This window comes from Triticum dicoccoides, chromosome 2B (genome assembly GCF_002162155.2).
Source record: "Triticum dicoccoides isolate Atlit2015 ecotype Zavitan chromosome 2B, WEW_v2.0, whole genome shotgun sequence".
Classification (NCBI taxonomy): Eukaryota; Viridiplantae; Streptophyta; class Magnoliopsida; order Poales; family Poaceae; genus Triticum; species Triticum dicoccoides.
In genome coordinates this window covers 693,813,789-693,831,695 of record NC_041383.1, presented here as the reverse complement: position 1 = coordinate 693,831,695, position 17,907 = coordinate 693,813,789, and the positions used below count along the sequence as shown (strand labels likewise).

Below are 17,907 nucleotides of genomic sequence, written 5' to 3'. Positions count from 1 at the left end.
GGCGTGGTCGGGGCAGGGGCGATGGTGTCGATGGGGCAGAGGGCGGCGACGGCGTCGACGGGGCAGGGCGGGGGTGCGGCAGAGGCATGGCGAGGGCGCGCGGCGTGGTCAGGGGGAAAAGGCGACGGCGGCGTGGTCGGGGCGGGGCAACGGCGATGTGGTCGGGGACGGGGCAGAGGCACGGCGAGCTCGGGCAGCTTGGCGGCGGCGTCGAAGGGATCGAAGAACTAAAGGGTGGCACCAACTGGTACCAATGCCACCCTTTAGTCTCGGTTGGTGTCACCAACCGGGACCAAAGGTCTCTTTTCAACAGCCCAAAGGGCGGGAAGCAGAGGCCTTTGGTCCAGGTTGGTGGCACCAACCGGGACTAAAGGGTCACCAACCGGTACCAATGCACCCCTTTAGTCCTGGTTGGTGCCACCAACTGGGACCAAAGGCCTTGCGCAGGCGTGGTGTGGTGGGATGTTTAGTCCCACCTCGCTAGCTAAGAAGCGGCTGCACCTGTTTATAAGCATTGTCGCGCCATCTCCATTGAACTCTTTTGAATTGCAGGACTATGGGCCAAATCTAACACTGATATGCATGTGGGCCTATTGGGCCTTCTACGGGCCTGAATCCTGGCCCATGGATGGGTTCCTAGTCGTATTCAGGCTGTGGTGGCCCTGTAGGTGGCAATTTTTTTATTTTTTCCTAGTTTTTTTGTTTTCTTTTTTGCTTCATTTATTTTGTTTTGTTTCTACTTACAACAAAATACTTTTTTTATTATATTTTGTTTCTAATTACTTATTTATTTTATTTTATGATAATTTTTTTTTGCTATTAAAGTTTCTAAGAAAAAAAGTTCTTTATGAAAATTCCTTTTGCTTTTAATGATTTTGAACAGAAAATACTTTGATATTTTTACTTGCATCAATTTGATATAATTTTAGTTTCAATAATACTAGAGGTTGCTTATAATGTTTTGAACAGAAAATACTTTGATAATTTTAGTTTCATAAATTTTATTAATGTTATTGAAGTTTATTTTATTTTGTTTCTACTTATATATTTTATTAAAGTTTATATTATTTTGTTTCAAATAACTTATTTATTTTATTTTATGATAATTCGTGTATAAAACGGACAATTTGTTTCAAAGTATCAGGGTTTCATACGGAAACTTGTCTGTTACAAAGGGATTTCATTTTTTTGAACTTATTTGAATTCCATAGTTTTTCTGTGTTCAAAATGCACCATTCAAAGCCACATCACCAATTTTCAACCCTTTTTGACTTCATTTGTTATTTTTCATGCATTTACTGATTATTTTGAGCTATAAGACCATGAAATGGAAAAGCATTTGAAATAAACTCTGAAAAGGTTGAAAGTTGGCATGGTATCATCATTTCACCCACATAGCATGTGCAAGAAAGTAGAGAGGGTTACGGCAAAAACTGGATGCACTTCGTGTACAAAACGGACAATCTCTTTCGAAGTATTAGGGTTCATACGGAAACTCGTCTGTTACAAAGTGCTTTCATTTTTTGAACTTATTTGAACTCCATAGTTTTTCTGTGTTCAAAATGCACCATTCAAAGCCACATCATCATATTTCAACCCTTTCTGACTTCATTTGTTATTTTTCATGCATTTACTGATTATTTTAAGCTATAAGACCATGAAATTGAAAAACATTTGAAATGAACTCTGAAAAGGTTGAAAGTTTGCATTGTATCATCATTTCACCCACATAACATGTGCAACAAAGTAGAGAGGGTTACGGCAAAAACTGGATGCACTTCGTGTACAAAACGGACAATCTGTTTCGAAGTATCATGGTTTCATACGGAAACTCGTCTGTTACAAAGGGAATTCATTTTTTTGAACTTATTTGAACTCCATAGTTTTTCTTTGTTCAAAATGCACCATTCAAAGCCACATCACCAATTTTCAACCATTTCTGACTTTATTTGTTATTTTTCATGCATTTACTGATTATTTTGAGCTATAAGACCATGAAATTGAAAAGCATTTGAAATAAACTCTGAAAAGGTTGAAAGTTGGCATGGTATCATCATTTCACCTCACATAGCATGTGCAATAAAGTAGAGAGGGTTACGGCAAAAACTGGATGCACTTCGTGTACAAAACGGACAATCTCTTTCGAAGTATCAGAGTTTCATACGGAAACTCGTCTGTTACAAAGGGATTTCATTTTTTTGAGCTTATTTGAACTCCATAGTTTTTCTGTGTTCAAAATGCACCATTCAAAGCCACATCACCAATTTTTAACCCTTTCTGACTTCATTTGTTATTTTTCATGCATTTACTGATTATTTTGAGCTATAAGACCATGAAATTGAAAAGCATTTGAAATGAACTCTGAAAAGGTTGAAAGTTGGCATGATATCATCATTTCACCCACATAGCATGTGCAACAAAGTAGAGAGTGTTACGGCAAAAACTGGATGCACTTCGTGTACAAAACGGACAATCTCTTTCGAAGTATCAGGGTTCCATATGGAAACTCGTCTATTACAAAGGGATTTTGTTTTTTGAACTTATTTGAACTCCATAGTTTTTCTGTGTTCAAAATGCACCATTCAAAGCCACAACAAAATTCTTATTTTTTCCTTCAAGTAATTGTTTTCTTCTTGAACTAAATTTAACCTCTCGACAATAGGGTCGGTTGGAACTTCCGGTTCAACAACCTCCTAGATAAATAAAATCTATGTCACGTTGGTCGGCATAATTGTCATAAACAATAAATGAACCAAATAGTTATCAAAAGATAATATATACCACATATGAATTATAGACAAGACGAGGGCCGACGGGGGCGGATACCAAAACCATCGCACTATATAATAACAAGGAATAATAAAAGTAAGAAAATTAGACAACTATCTATCTGAAGTAAGAATTTTTTTTCTTTCAGAAAGAAGATAATAACAAGAGGCTCATCACGGTGGTGCCGGCGACGAGATCGGCGCGGGTGATCGACGGAGGTGAGGACGGGGACGGGATGTGACGGACCGCTAAATCTAGACAAATATCTGGGAAAATGGAGCTCGGAGGTCGAGTTTCGAGAGGAGAAAGATTAACTAGTGTGGCTCAGACATTTCATCGAACACCTCATGTGCATAGGAGGTGAGCTAGAGCACCCAAATGCCCTTCCCTCGCCGGCCAGAAAAAACAGAGCACTGTGGAGTGCTCTGCTGTGGCGATGTGGTATATATAGTCAACTCATTTGTCCTGGTTCATGGTAGAAACCGGGACTAAAGCCCGGTAATCTGTCTCGGTTCAAGCCACGAACCGGGACCAATTGTTGTGGGCCAGGAGCGAGGACCATTGGTCCCGGTTCGTGCCTAGAACCGGGACAAATGGGTCCAGACGAACCGGGACCTATGCCCACGAGGCCCCGGCCGGCCCCCTGGGCTCATGAACCGAGACTAATGCCCCCCATGGGTCCCGGTTCGTGAAGAACCGGGACTAATGGGTTGGCCAGCCCCGAACCAAAGCCCTGTTTTCTACTAGTGTTGGTTGTCCCTACATCATTGTGGATCCCACATAGCCACTGGACATGTGGGTCACTCCAATCAGTTGGTGTGTCCCACCCATCAATATGTTTTACACTTAGTAGGTTTCGGGTACGTAAGTGAAATCGATGCGAAGATACGACACAGAGGCGAAATTGATGAGGTGTGTGCCTAGTATGTAGACATGCCACATAGACGACATATATTTTAGGATGATACGATTTGGTTACAGTGGGCCAAAAAAAGATCATAAATAATGCTAGATATTTTTGTGGCCATTTCGTGCAATGAAAATAATTATGAACTTTTGACACATATCGCTATAAACTTCTATGGTTTGGACAATCAGTAACCATCATGTAAGTTTTTTGCCATTGATGTATGACCAATTCGGCTACTGTCTTATATTTGTGTCATAAATCGTCATATTTCATGTAGTGTCATAAAGGCAAACACAATAAGAGAAGTATGATGGTGATAAACTTGAAAGTGCACTAAAAATATACATAGATAATGTGACACAAATGGAAGCATGTAGACATGAGCAAAACACTGATCAATATTTTGCTTGGTTACTGCTATCTTAGAGTCTAAAACCACAATATGTTTTTGGTGCTCGTGTGATATTGCGTATTGGACTTTTTTATTATTTGTCCTTGGTTTCTTCATTTTACTATAAAGCCAACTAAAGACGTATTCTTATAAGATCATATATCAAGGTACATTGCTGTTTTCGTATCATAGGCAATCCAAAATATTGTTCTTCAAAAGTTGTGTTTGTAACACCAAGGACTTGTTTGATACTCACTTGGATCTCCTAAGACTTCTCAGATCGAGCACTTTCTTGTACTTAGAAGTTGATTAAAAATATAGATCTTGCTCCACATTCCTTGCCTCCTCTATTGAAGCTTTGAAAAATAACAAACCGTCATCGACAAATAAAACATGTGGAATACCATGGCTTAGAAGTTGATTTCCGCCACTCTAATAAAAACATCATAATGGGCCGGCCCATGTATCGCTCGCGCCAGTTCTTCGCCTGGTGGTTGGTGGCCCTAGGAGGTGGTACAGTACTGGCCCATGTGTCGCCCCGCATTGCTCCCAACCCCGACCCACTCCAAACCGCACCCGCCGCCAGCCGCCTCCCGCCTCTCGCCGGACGCCGCGCCCTTCCCCGGCAGGCTGCCAACTCTAGCTGCCCTTCCTGCCAGTGGCTGCGCGCCTGCTCCCTGCTGCTTCCGCGCCGGTGCCGACTACCGTGCCCAGTCGCCAGCGGCCAGCGGCAGCAGTCTCGTCGGCGGCCGGCGGTGTGCAGGCGTGCACCCTGAGCCCTGGGGCCTGGAGACGTGCAGCATATAATGCTAGGAGCTAGGAGCTGAGCAGCTGTGCAGAGCCGAAGGTAAGATTGAGGTGAACCAGATTGCTAATTTCTACCCAGTACAGTAATGTTCGTTGTTTGCTAGAGAGCTATCCAGTGCACACATGATGAATCTTCCCAGCTTGTACAAATAAATGAATAAGAAGCAGGAGACGCAACATAATAAACAGGCTTTAGTTGTCTGCTAATTGCTATCCAGTACATACATGAACACATTTACATATTTGTTGAATTTCTCAAGGTATGTTCTATGTAGGCTTAGGCAAAACTGAGACTTAACTGTGAATTTTAGTATGTTTGTAAGACCATATTGATCTATTCTAGGTGGTATTGGTAGATTAGTTAGAACGTGCACATGTAATATTTGTTGTCAATTGTTTTTGAGGTGGACCAGTACCACCCTGTTTTCAAATCCTAGATCTGCCACTGATGCTGATGCTGCACTAGTGCCTTCGCTGTAGTTGCTCACTGTCCTATGCTATAGGTCACGCGCAATAAGGATTTCCACTGAGTTGCTGCTTAGGGTCAAGCTGGTGGGAGGGGTGTAGTGCATCAATGGTACCTGATATTAGATGTAATTTTTGTTATGATTATTAAAGTAGGGTTGTCCACAGTAAGGTGCGATTGCTCGATTAGTAGTCAAATGTTTTTCTGTTTGCCTATGTCCTGTGCTCGTGATGCGTTAAGTACAAATATCTTGCTGTTAGATCCTTGAAAGGAACCCTGGATTAAGTTAGCTCTCAACTTCTACTACCACCAAAGTACCACGTTCACTTCCTAGGGCCAGTACTGTACGACCTCCCACCCACATTCGATTGGTTGAAAAGCAAGAAGCTCACTTGGCGCTAGTTCCTGGTTCTTCTTGTCATCTGAATCAAATATTTTTATTTTTAGACGTATTAGCATGTGCTTTAGCAGAACTCATCACATTTCCTTATGCCCTTGCCATAAAAATATATATTCTTTTACCTGTCTGGGTTTTATTTACAGAATCTACTTTCTGAAGATGCATCAAAGTGTGATGAGGATCATATAGTTGTGACTGACTTGCTTTTCTTCCAGAGATTCTAATATCAGGAATTTGTAAAGGTGGACTAATTAGAGAAGTTGTCATGCCATCCCACAGAAAAGTTATGTGCTCTTGATGGCATCTAAACATATTTCAGATTAGTTGTCCCTTTCTACGAGTCATCAGAAAGCAGTGCAAATTTAGTTGGCGAAGTTCTCCCTTTCAGTCATATTCTGCATGCATCAGTAGCTGTCTTCCATGGATGGGCATTCCGTTTAACTACCCTGCCATAAATCAGAGCATGAAGTGTCTAAGTGTGGTATGGTCTGAACAATTCCTTAGAGGATAAAAGGCATGGTAGGATTGACAGGAGTTTGATTGACATGTTTGCGCTCCATGAGCTTTTGCAACTATGTGCAAAGAGGAGGTCCCTCCTGGCTGGGAGAAGCTGCCATGGGCTAGCCATTCATTTTGGTCTGGTAACAGATACTGTCACATGCAATATTCTAATCAACTTGTACACAAAATGTGGTCGGAATGATTGCGCTCGTCATGTTTTTGATGCAATGCTTTCCAGAAGCATAGTCTCATGGAATACCATGATTGCTGGATATACTCAGAGTGGAGAGGATGTACAAGCGCTGAAGCTTTTTCAAAGGATGCACCGCGAAGGGAGACAGCTGACTAAATTTACTTTATCCAGCACAATCTGTGCATGTGCTGCAAAATATGCTATCAATGAATGCAAGCAATTACACGCTACTGCATTCAAGCTTGCATTGGACTCAAACAGCTTTGTTGGGACAGCAATTCTAGATGTTTATGCAAAATGCAATATGATTATGGATGCCTGCTGGGTTTTTGAGAAGATGCCTGATAAAACTTTAGTTACATGGAGTTCATTGTTTGCAGGATATGTGCAGAATGGCCTTCATGAAGAAGCATTATGTTTATTTCGGAATGCCCAAAGGGAAGGAGTAAAATTGACTGAATTCACTCTTTCTGCTATCATTAGCGCATGTGCAAGCCTAGCATTGAAAATTGAAGGGACACAACTGCATGCAGTTATTGTGAAATGTGGTTTTCATGGGAACTTCTTTGTGGCAGCATCTCTTGTGGATATGTATGCAAGGTGTGGCCAGATTGAAAAATCTTATGCACTGTTTGCTTATATGGAACAGAAGAATGTTGTCATATGGAATGCAATGATTGCTGGTTTTTCGAGGCATGCCCATTCTTGGGAAGCTATGATTCTCTTTGAGAAAATGCACCAGTTAGGTATTTTTCCGAACGAAGTTACCTATCTCTCCATGTTGTCAGTGTGCAGTCATGCAGGTTTAGTTGAAGAGGGTCGCCACTACTTTAACCTGCTAATGTCTGATCGGACTGTCGAACCTAATGTCCTTCACTATTCTTGCATGGTTGATGTTCTGGGTCGATCTGGGAAGACTGATGAGGCCTGGGAATTGATTCACAAAATGCCATTTGAACCAACTGCTTCTATGTGGGGATCTTTGCTAGGGTCATGCAGGAACCACAATAATAGTGACTTAGCCAGAATAGCTGCAGAACAGCTTTTCCAACTTGAGCCTGATAATGGAGGGAACCATGTTCTGCTCTCAAATGTATATGCTGCCAGTGGGAACTGGGAGAATGTTCTGATGGCAAGGAAATATTTGAAGGATAGTGGTGCGAAGAAAGAAATGGGCAGGAGTTGGATTGAAGCAAAGGGCAAAATTCATGTCTTCGTTGTTGGAGAGAGAAAGCACCCAGCAATCACTGATATCTACAATAAGTTGGAGGAAATTTATCACGATGTGAGAAAATTTGCTCACATGACCAAACTAGAATGTGATCTGCATGATGTTCATGACGACCAAAAAGAGGAGCTGCTTAAACACCATAGCGAGAAGTTAGCTCTTGCTTTTGGGTTAATCAGCTTGCCTCCTAATATACCAATTATAATACACAAGAACCTTAGGATATGCGGGGACTGTCATTCATTCATGAAGGTTGCAGCCCATATTACTGAACGTCTATTCGTTGTCAGAGATGCCAATAGATTTCACCATTTTAAGGATGGCTCATGTTCTTGTGGGGACTTTTGGTGATGTAGGGCTGAATTGGAGAATGGTAGTCATCTACCAGTGGTATTCTATTCATGTAGCAAATTATTGCTTGTCAGTAGTGGCACTGCAACACTAAAGATCTATGTCAGGACTGATCTTGATAGCTTTGCCATTCAATTCAATAATGTCATGCTGCTGGCTCCATTGAATGTAATATCAACACTACCATCTGATATGTGCATAAGAATTGGAAGCAGATGCAAGTCCTTGGTTAACTGAATAGACTGCGTCACCAACAAAGCTGTATATTGTAGATGACGAGCCACATATTTTTCTGTGGTCCACCAAAGATATACATAGGAAGTGGATGCAAGATTTGTTCTTACAGAAATAGACATGGGAAGTGGATTTCTTCTCACCTCAACACTTGCTGAATTCAGTGCGTGAAGAAGTCTGCTATGCCACTTACTTCGTACTACCAGTGTAATTATTGAGAACTGTACCAGCTGATGCACACTGTGGTTCCAGCTCCTTATGCTCGAATCTTGTCATTCTTTCCACTCCAACAGTGATGAGCCCTGGAAAGCGTTCTGGAACAGTCCATCCCCTATACTTTATTTCTTGCATTTGAACATAAATTGCAGGCTTTAAACGCAATCATTCATATTTCTTTCAATCCGCCATAGCAAATGTTCTGTTATAGCTTTAATATTGAAAATTAAGTTTCCCTGGAGCTTTGCTCCTATATGAGGACAATTATACTCTTTTGTAAGCTTTCAACTCACAAGTTATACTCCCTCCGTCCGAAAATGCTTGTCACCAAAAAGAATAAAAAGGGATGTATCTAGATGTATTTTAGTTCTAGATGCATCACTTTTCATCCATTTTGATGACAAGTATTTTCGGACGGAGGGAGTAGTAATCTTCCATTCTAGGCTCTGCTCCAGCATGACAAGGAGGACAGCATTTGATATTTTACAAATAACGCCAACACACTGGTCCCAATTTTATTACCAAATAACCTGAGGTTTCTTCTGTGCAGCACTAAAAAAAACTCTGTCTGTCTGATACTTCCTGTACTTTTGACGAATCTTGTCATTTTATCCATTTTCCCTTTAGGATATGTTTTGAAAACATGTTTTTTTTTGCGGGAATGTTTTGTAAATATGTTGTCATGTACTGCACAAAACTTCAAAACATGTTGTCATGTAGATGTGTGCAGTCGTGGTCAAACTGGTCACTAAATAGTTTTCTCATCATTTGTTCTTCTCATTTGTTCAATGAGGATACAAAGTACGCCCTGTTGAGTCTACCTTCTGTTTGCTGTAGTCATGGACACTAAAATGCTTTATATGCTTTTATATGGCCATTCAGGGTTCCTCCATGAAAAACTAGAATTGTTGTTTATATGTGTAAATTTTTATATATGACCATTCAGGGCTACTCCATGACAAACTAGAATAGTTATTTATAACACATCCTTCTCCTTCACAGCTATATGGCTTCAGTATTTTGTTCTCCATTTGGTATTCCTCTGTAAACGAATATAAGACGTTTTAGGGCGTTTTGAATGCCCTAAAACGTCTTATATTCGTTTACGGAGGGAGTATATTATTTTGTAATGTTCCTCAGGCCTGGCGTAGTGGTGAAGTCCTCCCCACATGTGCCAAGAGGTACTGGGTTCGAACCAGCCTCTCTGCATTGCACTTTGCAGGGGTAAGATTAGGTTCCTATAATCCCTCCCCAGACCCCACCTTGTGTGGGAGCTTCTATGCACTGGGTCTGTCCTTTGTCCTCTCTGATGTGATTTGAGGTCTGTTACATGACCTTCGATTTACACCTGGCATATTTCGGGTTAGCAAGTATCACTCCATTTGATGTCCTGTTCGATGCTGATTCAGAGGCTCTTGACCTAGCACTCTATTTGTTATTTGCATTATATCTAACCCATGCTAATAAAATGTAAGGACAACAAACAAGTTAATGTACATATTTTATGGTCCCTACTTTTAAGTAATTGATATATCATTTTGTGATTGATTGACTTCCAGAGTTTGTGTGATGACTACTGGGTCCTGTACATTGTTACAAGTTCAGGTTTTGTAACTTATAGAAGAGAGCAGTAAATCTGCTAAGAGCTTCCTCCAAAGAACTACTCCTTCCGATCCATATTAATTGTAGCTGATTTAATACAAAATTGTACTAAATCAGCTACAATTAATATGAATCGGAGGGAGTACCACATTAAGTTGGATAGGGATGCCTACACGTGATTTAATGGCAGCATTTGCAATGACGTCAAGGGTTGTTTTCTGTGTTGTTCCCTTTATTGCTTGACAGAGATCACAAATCTGGTGGTTCTGTCGTGTAGGGATAACTGTACATGCTACATAAGCGAGGTTTTGGCGTACAAGCTACCATTAGTATTTGGCCTTGGAAATTATTCATTGAAGAATCTTTTGTTGCCAATGTGCTTACGGTGGACACATCTCCAAGCATCAGCTTAAGAAGGTATTTACAAGAGTTAGAATTCATGATAAAATATTTTCTTAAGAGATTGAAATGCCTGTGAGCATCAACTTGAAAAGATTCTAAATACATCTCTTTCGGTTTTCATCCTACCAGCTTAGGGAAATAAATACTGCTTGAAAGTTTTGCTCTGTTTCTATTTTGGCTGGGGGCCTTGACCCCACCCCTTCCTGTGTAAATATGTGGTTGGTAAAGAAGTCATTGAGAGGCTCACCTACTGTCATTTAAAGCTAAAAAAAGCAGCGGCTACTATTAGAAATCTCCATGAATTCATCCTTGAAATTCTCTAATATATATGGATGGCACATTTTTCTCACTGTTTATGTACTAGGTAGCATGGAAGCACGACAATGTCTCATAAATTAGCATGGAGCAAACTGCACTTTATGAAAAGCATGGAGTAAAGTGTTGTTTTGTTGTATTAATTGCTTTTGCCAAGCCATTTTTTTCCTTTACTGTATTTACCGTTGCTAATTTTTACATCCAGTTCGATCTCTAGAGTTTTTACCTATATGCAAAGTTTTTTTATGTGTGCTTTGGGTGACCATGTAAATATAAACAAACGTAGGCAAGTGACCTCTCTGTTGGTGACTAGTGCATAGAAAGATGAGTATATAGCGAAAAACTACCACATTACGGGCTATCGCTACAAAAAACTACCACTTTTTTTAATTTTTCGAAAGACTACCATAAAATTGGTTGACAGTTCCAAAAAACCCTAATGGTTGAGCAGTTAAGTTTTAAGCTATATTATGACAGCTCGGGCCCATTCGTCAGGTTGACCGTTAGGTTTAAACGTTAGATTGACCGTTGACAGGTTATGACAGGTGGGGCCCAAATATTTTTAAAGAAACAATCAGGTCCCTGTTATATTTTTTAAAAAGCAATCGGGTCCCTGTAAAAAATATAAAAAGCAATCGGGTCCTTGCCAGCAAGCTCGTCGCCGGAGCCGATGTGCTGGTCTGCCGACGTTGCTCGGCCGTGGCTACGGTGGCCATGGCCGGCGGCAAGCAGCAGCTGCTCGCATCTGGCGCCGCCTAGGCTGCTGCTCACGGGCGCATCTGGCACCGCACGAGCTGCTGGCCGCCAGAGCCACTCCCTGGTGCCGCTCACCCGCTCGGGCTGTTAGTTGCCGGTGCTCGCCATGGTGCTGCTCGCGAGAGACTCCCCATGGCGTGGGCTGAGCAGGCAGGCGGCGGCGCGAGCCTCCCCATGGCGCGGCCGACTGTGGCTGCTCCTGCTCCTGCTGAACGTCGTGTCGGCTGCTTCTGTCGTGCTCCGGCGGAACGGGGAGTGGCCGGAGGGAGCCCGTCGTGGCGGCTGCTGCACGCGGCCGGAGTTCCTTCTCTTGCTGAACGTTGCCACGGGGAGCGACCGGAGGGAACCTGTCGTGCCGGCTGCTGCGCGCGGCCTGAGCTGCTGCTCTCGCTATTCCGCCGCTGCTGTAGGAGGCCTCAGGCAGCGGCCCACGGCGGCGGCGGCGCTGGCTGTAGGTCGCTTGTGAGGGAGAGATAAGGGAAGGTCAGGGAAAGAAGAAAGAGAAGGGGAAGGAAGAGAGAGCTGACATGTGGGACCCACATGTCATTTAACGGTCAAACAAACAGTCAACAGACAGTTTATTTAGGAGCGGGCCCGATATGTCATAAACCGGATCAATTTTAAATCACATGGTCATTTGGGTTTTTTGGAACTGCCAACCAATTTTGTGGTAGTCTTTCGAAAAATTAATGGTAGTTTTTTGTAGCGATAGCCCGTAATGTGGTAGTTTTTTGCTATATACTCATAGAAAGATATACTAACATATGTATAACTTGGGTCTTGGATACAAGCCTTGCTGCTCTGCTTTACTTGAAAAGGATGTGCTTATTTATCTGAACTTAGAGATTGCGAGCTAATGCTTTTGTGTCTGCATTTGAGGACTGCACAGGTTCTCTGAAATGAAAATTTTCTTAAGCAAGACAGGCTTGCATTATTTTTTTGTCTGTTGAAACGATAAGATCCTGTTTTGTTTGGTTTTAATGTAGAGAATGAAATATTAGAATATGCTTAGTTCTTTCAGTTGTAGGTATTTGCTGAAATCTGGACATAAATCTATGTTTAATTGTATTGCATGTTCTCCATTGTAGGACAGAAATATGATTCCAGAGGAGGCTGGCAAGGTGTGCCTTATATCTTCGTTTATGTATGCACGGATGTGAGAGCATCCTGGAGGGGATTTGTCTCGATGCGGTCTGGTCGCGACTACCTGTTATCATGGTCAGCGATTGTGCCTCTGTCATTCAGGCCTTAGCAGGCAATGAGCATTGCATTTGTAGACTGGGTGCTATATTCAGTGAAATTCAGGGAGGCTGAAACATTAACTGACTGCAAGTTCATGGGTAGCCAAAAGAGAGCAAAATCGAGCAGCTCATGAGATAGCGGCCTTTGTCTGCTAAACAGGAGTTGTTGGTATTTGGAATTCTGTTTTCCCAGACATAATAACCCATGAAATTGACACTGATTGTAATGCCCAATTTCAAATGAATATATTAAACTCTTTAAGTGTGGTGTGAGCCTGTTCTTGCAAAAACAAAGTAACCCTTCTTCAGGTAATGACAATAGCATTATTTTAGTCCAATGCATGCTTCATTTGTGAATAATTACTGCTACATAATTAGACATGATTTGGTAAGCCCTGGCATCTCTAATGTTGCCAATTTCAAAGTGGGAGATATGTTCCTTTGCTCAATATACATATACTACTCACTGACACTCGTTTATTTATTTGTCTATTTTAAATTGCCTTCTCTCTGTTCTATCCTTTGGGGCCTCTGTAGTTATTTCCCCTTCCTTTTGTGATTGCAGCTATTGTAAAATTAGGATTACTCTCTGGAGCAGGATCGCTTTGCGATTCAACGGATATAGCTTAAACTTTCTAGGTCGGCTAGAGTCAGCTGTTGTTGTCTTTGTTGCAGTTGCAGGAGACTGCACTAACCCCTTTGGGTGGTAGCTCAACTAGGGATTTACCTTAAGCACACAATTCACGTATATATCTTGATTTTCTTCTGAAGCCATAATCATTTTTCCTGCTATAGGTTCTAATTTGTTGCCTGGATATGTTCTTTGCACATATGGTGTACCCTGATGGCGTTGTCTGCATATCATGTGTTTTTTATGTGCTTGCAGTAATTTTAGTAAGAATGTGTTATGTAGGTTCTAGCAGAGTGAATATCTTATCACGGCTGTGATATTGGTGTGATCCATTTTTTATTCATGTAATCATGAATAGGGGAATTAGTTGATGTGATATTGTTTTCTATGATTTCTGTGAAAGATATGTATTTTGCCTAGGTTTGGAAATAAATTATTATTCCAAATGACCCACCGAATGTATGATCTCAGCAAGTTTTCCTTTATATGTCAGTTAAGTGCAATTGTACTTTATTGTAAAACATAATACTTGCATCCTTATATCTATGTGTATCAGTGTATATATGCATGATTAGTTACTTAGATGTACATGGTTTAAACCTTATTTGGCTTCAAAGAGGTTCTTTATTATGCTGGTTTGTCTGCCGCTTTCGAATTGGTAATCCATTCCTATCTAGTGGTTGTTTAATCTGCTGGTGGTTTCCATTGCTCGCCTGCCAATTTACTGTCATTGGGTTGTCATATGTATTCTTGGTTATGGCTGTTGTCTCAGGCTCTTGGGAGCCAACGTTCTTACCAAAATAACTTTGATTAGAATTGCCCATGCTTAATTCGGTATTGTAATTTTGTGAAGAATATTCTTTAGTCTGTTTGGTTTATTTTTTGAACTAAACTATATAGCCAATTTGTGCACCTAGATTTGACTTGATTTTGATTCTATGTTAGGCGCAAACCACACAGGCCAACCCCTCCTACATCGAAATGAAACTTCAGCTTTAGGGCTTGTTTGGAATAGTGATATTTTGTGTGTGGGCATCTTGTTCTTTGGAATGGTGGTATTTTTCCAAACGGGCCCTTATCTTTACAATTTTACATGGGTAATGTGATTAGTTTGTACTGATTAGTTACTTCCTTTGACAATTCCTTTATTTTTTTAAATTAAAAAGGCAATCTCTTTTTCTTGGTATGCGTGAAGTAGACAAAGTAAGGGTCCACTTTACCATTATGGCACTCACATGGCTCTTTTGTACTAATGTTAAGATAAACTATTTGGCGTTCAAAGGCGTTAATCATGCAGCCCTGGAGTGCCCAGATAAGGTTCATTGCCATTAGGAAAAGCCCCGCTGCACATGGCTCCTGTTTTTTTTTCTCGAACACACACCAAAGTGCATGTCATTTTGTATTAGAACATGGCTCCTGCTCTTGCTAGCATACAGGAAATTTTGGTGCTGATACGATCCTTAACCTATAGGTTCAATCATCACCGCCAAAATTGCTGCGAGTTACGTTCAGATGAATCTGATGCCCGCATCTCACTCATTTTCTTTATTGAACCAGGTCAGTATTCTAGCACCGTGTTCAATACTCTCTCTACCCGTACTGCAGTCAGTAATTATATACATGTATCTCTCAGGCAACTTGCAGTTGCGCAGTCACAGGTTTTGTTTTAATTGTTTGGATTGCTTACCACATGTGTCACAGGGTTTATTTACTCTAGGTCCTTTAGCTATCTTATTTTTTAGCTTTGGTGTGTTCCACAGCTGGATACGAGTCCAAATATTGTTTTACAGCTAGCTACTGTTTGACCCTAATTAAGAGCTGATAGCGCCACGTCTGTTGAGTTAGGCCATGTTTCTCCAGGCATCTTCTACTTTCAATAATTGGCAGGGCCGGCCGGAACAATTATCTCTAGTTTGCCTCGTACGTACAAGCCTTTCTAACATAGGCAACAAAAGCAGGAGACAGATCTCCGATTTTCCTTTTGATACGTGTTGCCGGGAATCTTGCTGATTATTGGAGCCTAGTGGCCTTTTGTGTCTGGAACTTGCCTCTCAGGCCATCATCATCTTAGCCATCCTTTTTCTTTGCATCCTATTAGGGCAGATTGAGACCACTTGCACACCTCAAACTTCTGCCGGGCCTTTCCTTCCCGAGGGAACAAAAAGGTTTGATACCTGCTGTTAATAGAATAGTAAAAGATCAGGACATGGACATCCCCAGGTGTCGGCATCACCTGTGGCTCATCACTTTTTTAAGGATCCTTTGGCATCTGTCAATCTTGGCCATAACGTTACCCTTCCCATTGTTTAGAGACGGTGAGAACTGCATTGCATTGCACGTACACTCGCTGATTGCTTATCTTAGGTGTATGAATGCATTGAGTTTTTTTTTTTTTGAGAAGGTAAGGTGAATGCATTGAATTTTTTTTTGAGAAGTTAAGGTGAATGCATTGAATTTTTTGAGAAGTTAAGGTGAATGCATTGAATTTGATTTGAAAACATTAAACCAATTGATTGCGTGAGGTGTAGAACACTAGTACTGGAAGAGGCAAGAAGGGAGAGAACAAAATCTCCATGGCCATGGCCCATGGGGGATATGACTTTGTTTCTTGAGGAGGCTGGAGAGGATACATCAACTTCATGGTTTGTTCTTGGACCCAGTACATACAGATGACACATACATACATGCATGCTTGCTAAGCATGCCCTTTTGTTTTTCATGTGTGTCACCATCCCTCTATCTCTCCCACTTCCCTCACCTTTTCAACCTGACGTTTCCTGAAACCTGCCACCTGCTAAGGGCCCCGTACTGTGATCGAATAGGGTCTCTGGAAGACCAGAAGAAAGAAAACAGGAAAAAAAAAGGGCACTCTGTGGATGGAAGGAAGATTGCCCGGGAAACAAGGGATCTTCCACTTCCACTTCCTCTTCCAGGGGTCAATTCAAGCCTGTCACTCAGTCCAGAGTAGCATAGCTAGTAGGCTGGCTGGTGGGAGTAGTGACTAGTTTCACTGCTGGTTGTTAGGATACTCGAGCATGGCTTCAGACCTCACCATCTTATGAACTGCCCCTGTTGTGCAAAAATATTTTGTTTTAAAATTTGAGAAATTTGGTTATATATATGTCCTACTGAATATCTACAGATTTGTATGAATGCAACTGGAACTTGGTGATGTTTACAGTACTCACCAGTAAGTTGGCACCGTGGCCACTGCTGCAGCGTAGGGGCTCTGGTGGGTGTAGCCGTACATTGGCGTTGCTGCCTCTGCCTCTGGCTCCGGACCGCAGTCGAGGTTGACGCCAAACAGCCGTAGACGTCTCGACGGCGGCCCCGATGCCGTGCTGCTCTTGGCGTCTGCCTCTCTCGGCGAGTCACCTGCAAGAATTCACCGGAGAATGGTGTAAGAGATATGTGATTTTGAGTACCTGCATCTAAGTTATGTTGCATGTTATCAAGTGCTTTGTTCTTGAGGGTTGTGTACCTGCATGCAGCATCTCGCTGTGATCTTGCTCCACGGAGCGGCGATAGGCATGGGAGTTGGCAGGGCTGGTAGGGTATGATCCTGATGTGCTATAGCACATCGGGCTCCAAGGCTGCTGCTCCCCGGCGTTCAGAGCGGGCGGAGGTACGCGGACAGGTGGTGGCGGCGCGCTCTCGCCACGGCGCCTGCAGTGGATGAAGAGCCGGTCGCCTGTGCCAAGGCCGCGCACCCTCTCGAAGTGCACGATGTCTCCGGCGTCAAGCTGCTTCTCCTTGACGTACCTGCTCCAGCCCTTGGTGAGAACGTAGCTCTGGCTGCTCGTCCAGTACGAGTACCGGAACCGCCACGGCTTGCCGGCCTCGTCCTCGAAAGACAGGAGCAGGTCCTTGTCACCGGGGGAGTCTTCACCGTTGAGGGGGAAGTACCTCTCCGCGTGCTGCTTGGGGATCACCAGCCTGTTGAGCTTGCCCACGTCACTGGGCGTCAAGGATTTCTCGAACAGGTGCTCTCTCTCGTACTGGTGGTGGTAGTGTATGTTCGTGTACATGGCTACCCCCCATGGCCAGGCTTGCGGGTGCCCCTGGGCAAGAGGATGCATGGCCATTGCTCTGCTCTGGAGGAAAGCTACCTAGCTTAGGTTCTTTCTTGTCTATAGCAAAAGTTGGGCAGTGGAGAGAAGAGAAGAGGAGGGGAGAGGGGAGGAGTGGAGAGGCAGGAATAGGGTGGTGGCGTGTGTTTTGTAGAGAACCATGCATATGTTATAGCTAGGCATTTATAGCCTCCCAAGTTGAACTTTACACAGCTTGTGGGTGTCTAGCTAGTGTCTACACATAATGTGTTGATATTTACGTAAGGACGACTTGGTGCATTTGATCTTGAAGTGGGTAGTACCAGTATTTTAACCTAGGTAGACAAGAAGAATCAAAGTGAAAGGGCCTCAAAGGTGAAGGTTAGAATTTATGGTTCCAGTGTGGCTGATGAGGAATGATCAGGTGGTGGTACTTAAAAGTTGG

At 42.5% G+C, this 17,907-nt stretch overlaps 2 protein-coding genes across 2 annotated transcripts; one reads left to right on the top strand and one right to left on the bottom strand.

The window, feature by feature from the left end:
• Positions 1 to 4,641: 4,641 nt before the first annotated feature.
• LOC119365670 (pentatricopeptide repeat-containing protein At5g04780, mitochondrial-like) lies at positions 4,642 to 8,766 on the top strand. The gene is made up of 2 exons (XM_037631324.1): positions 4,642 to 4,917; positions 5,959 to 8,766. The coding sequence occupies exon 2, from the start codon at positions 6,289 to 6,291 to the stop codon at positions 8,014 to 8,016; it is 1,728 nt and encodes a 575-aa protein (XP_037487221.1). The 5' UTR covers positions 4,642 to 4,917; positions 5,959 to 6,288; the 3' UTR covers positions 8,017 to 8,766.
• Positions 8,767 to 15,971: 7,205 nt separating this feature from the next.
• LOC119365669 (B3 domain-containing protein Os11g0156000-like) lies at positions 15,972 to 17,643 on the bottom strand. Its single transcript, XM_037631323.1, has 3 exons — positions 16,895 to 17,643; positions 16,602 to 16,788; positions 15,972 to 16,482 (listed from the first exon to the last, which is right to left on the bottom strand). The coding sequence occupies exons 1-3, from the start codon at positions 17,496 to 17,498 to the stop codon at positions 16,470 to 16,472; spliced, it is 804 nt and encodes a 267-aa protein (XP_037487220.1). The 5' UTR covers positions 17,499 to 17,643; the 3' UTR covers positions 15,972 to 16,469.
• Between the last annotated feature and the right edge of the window lie 264 nt (positions 17,644 to 17,907).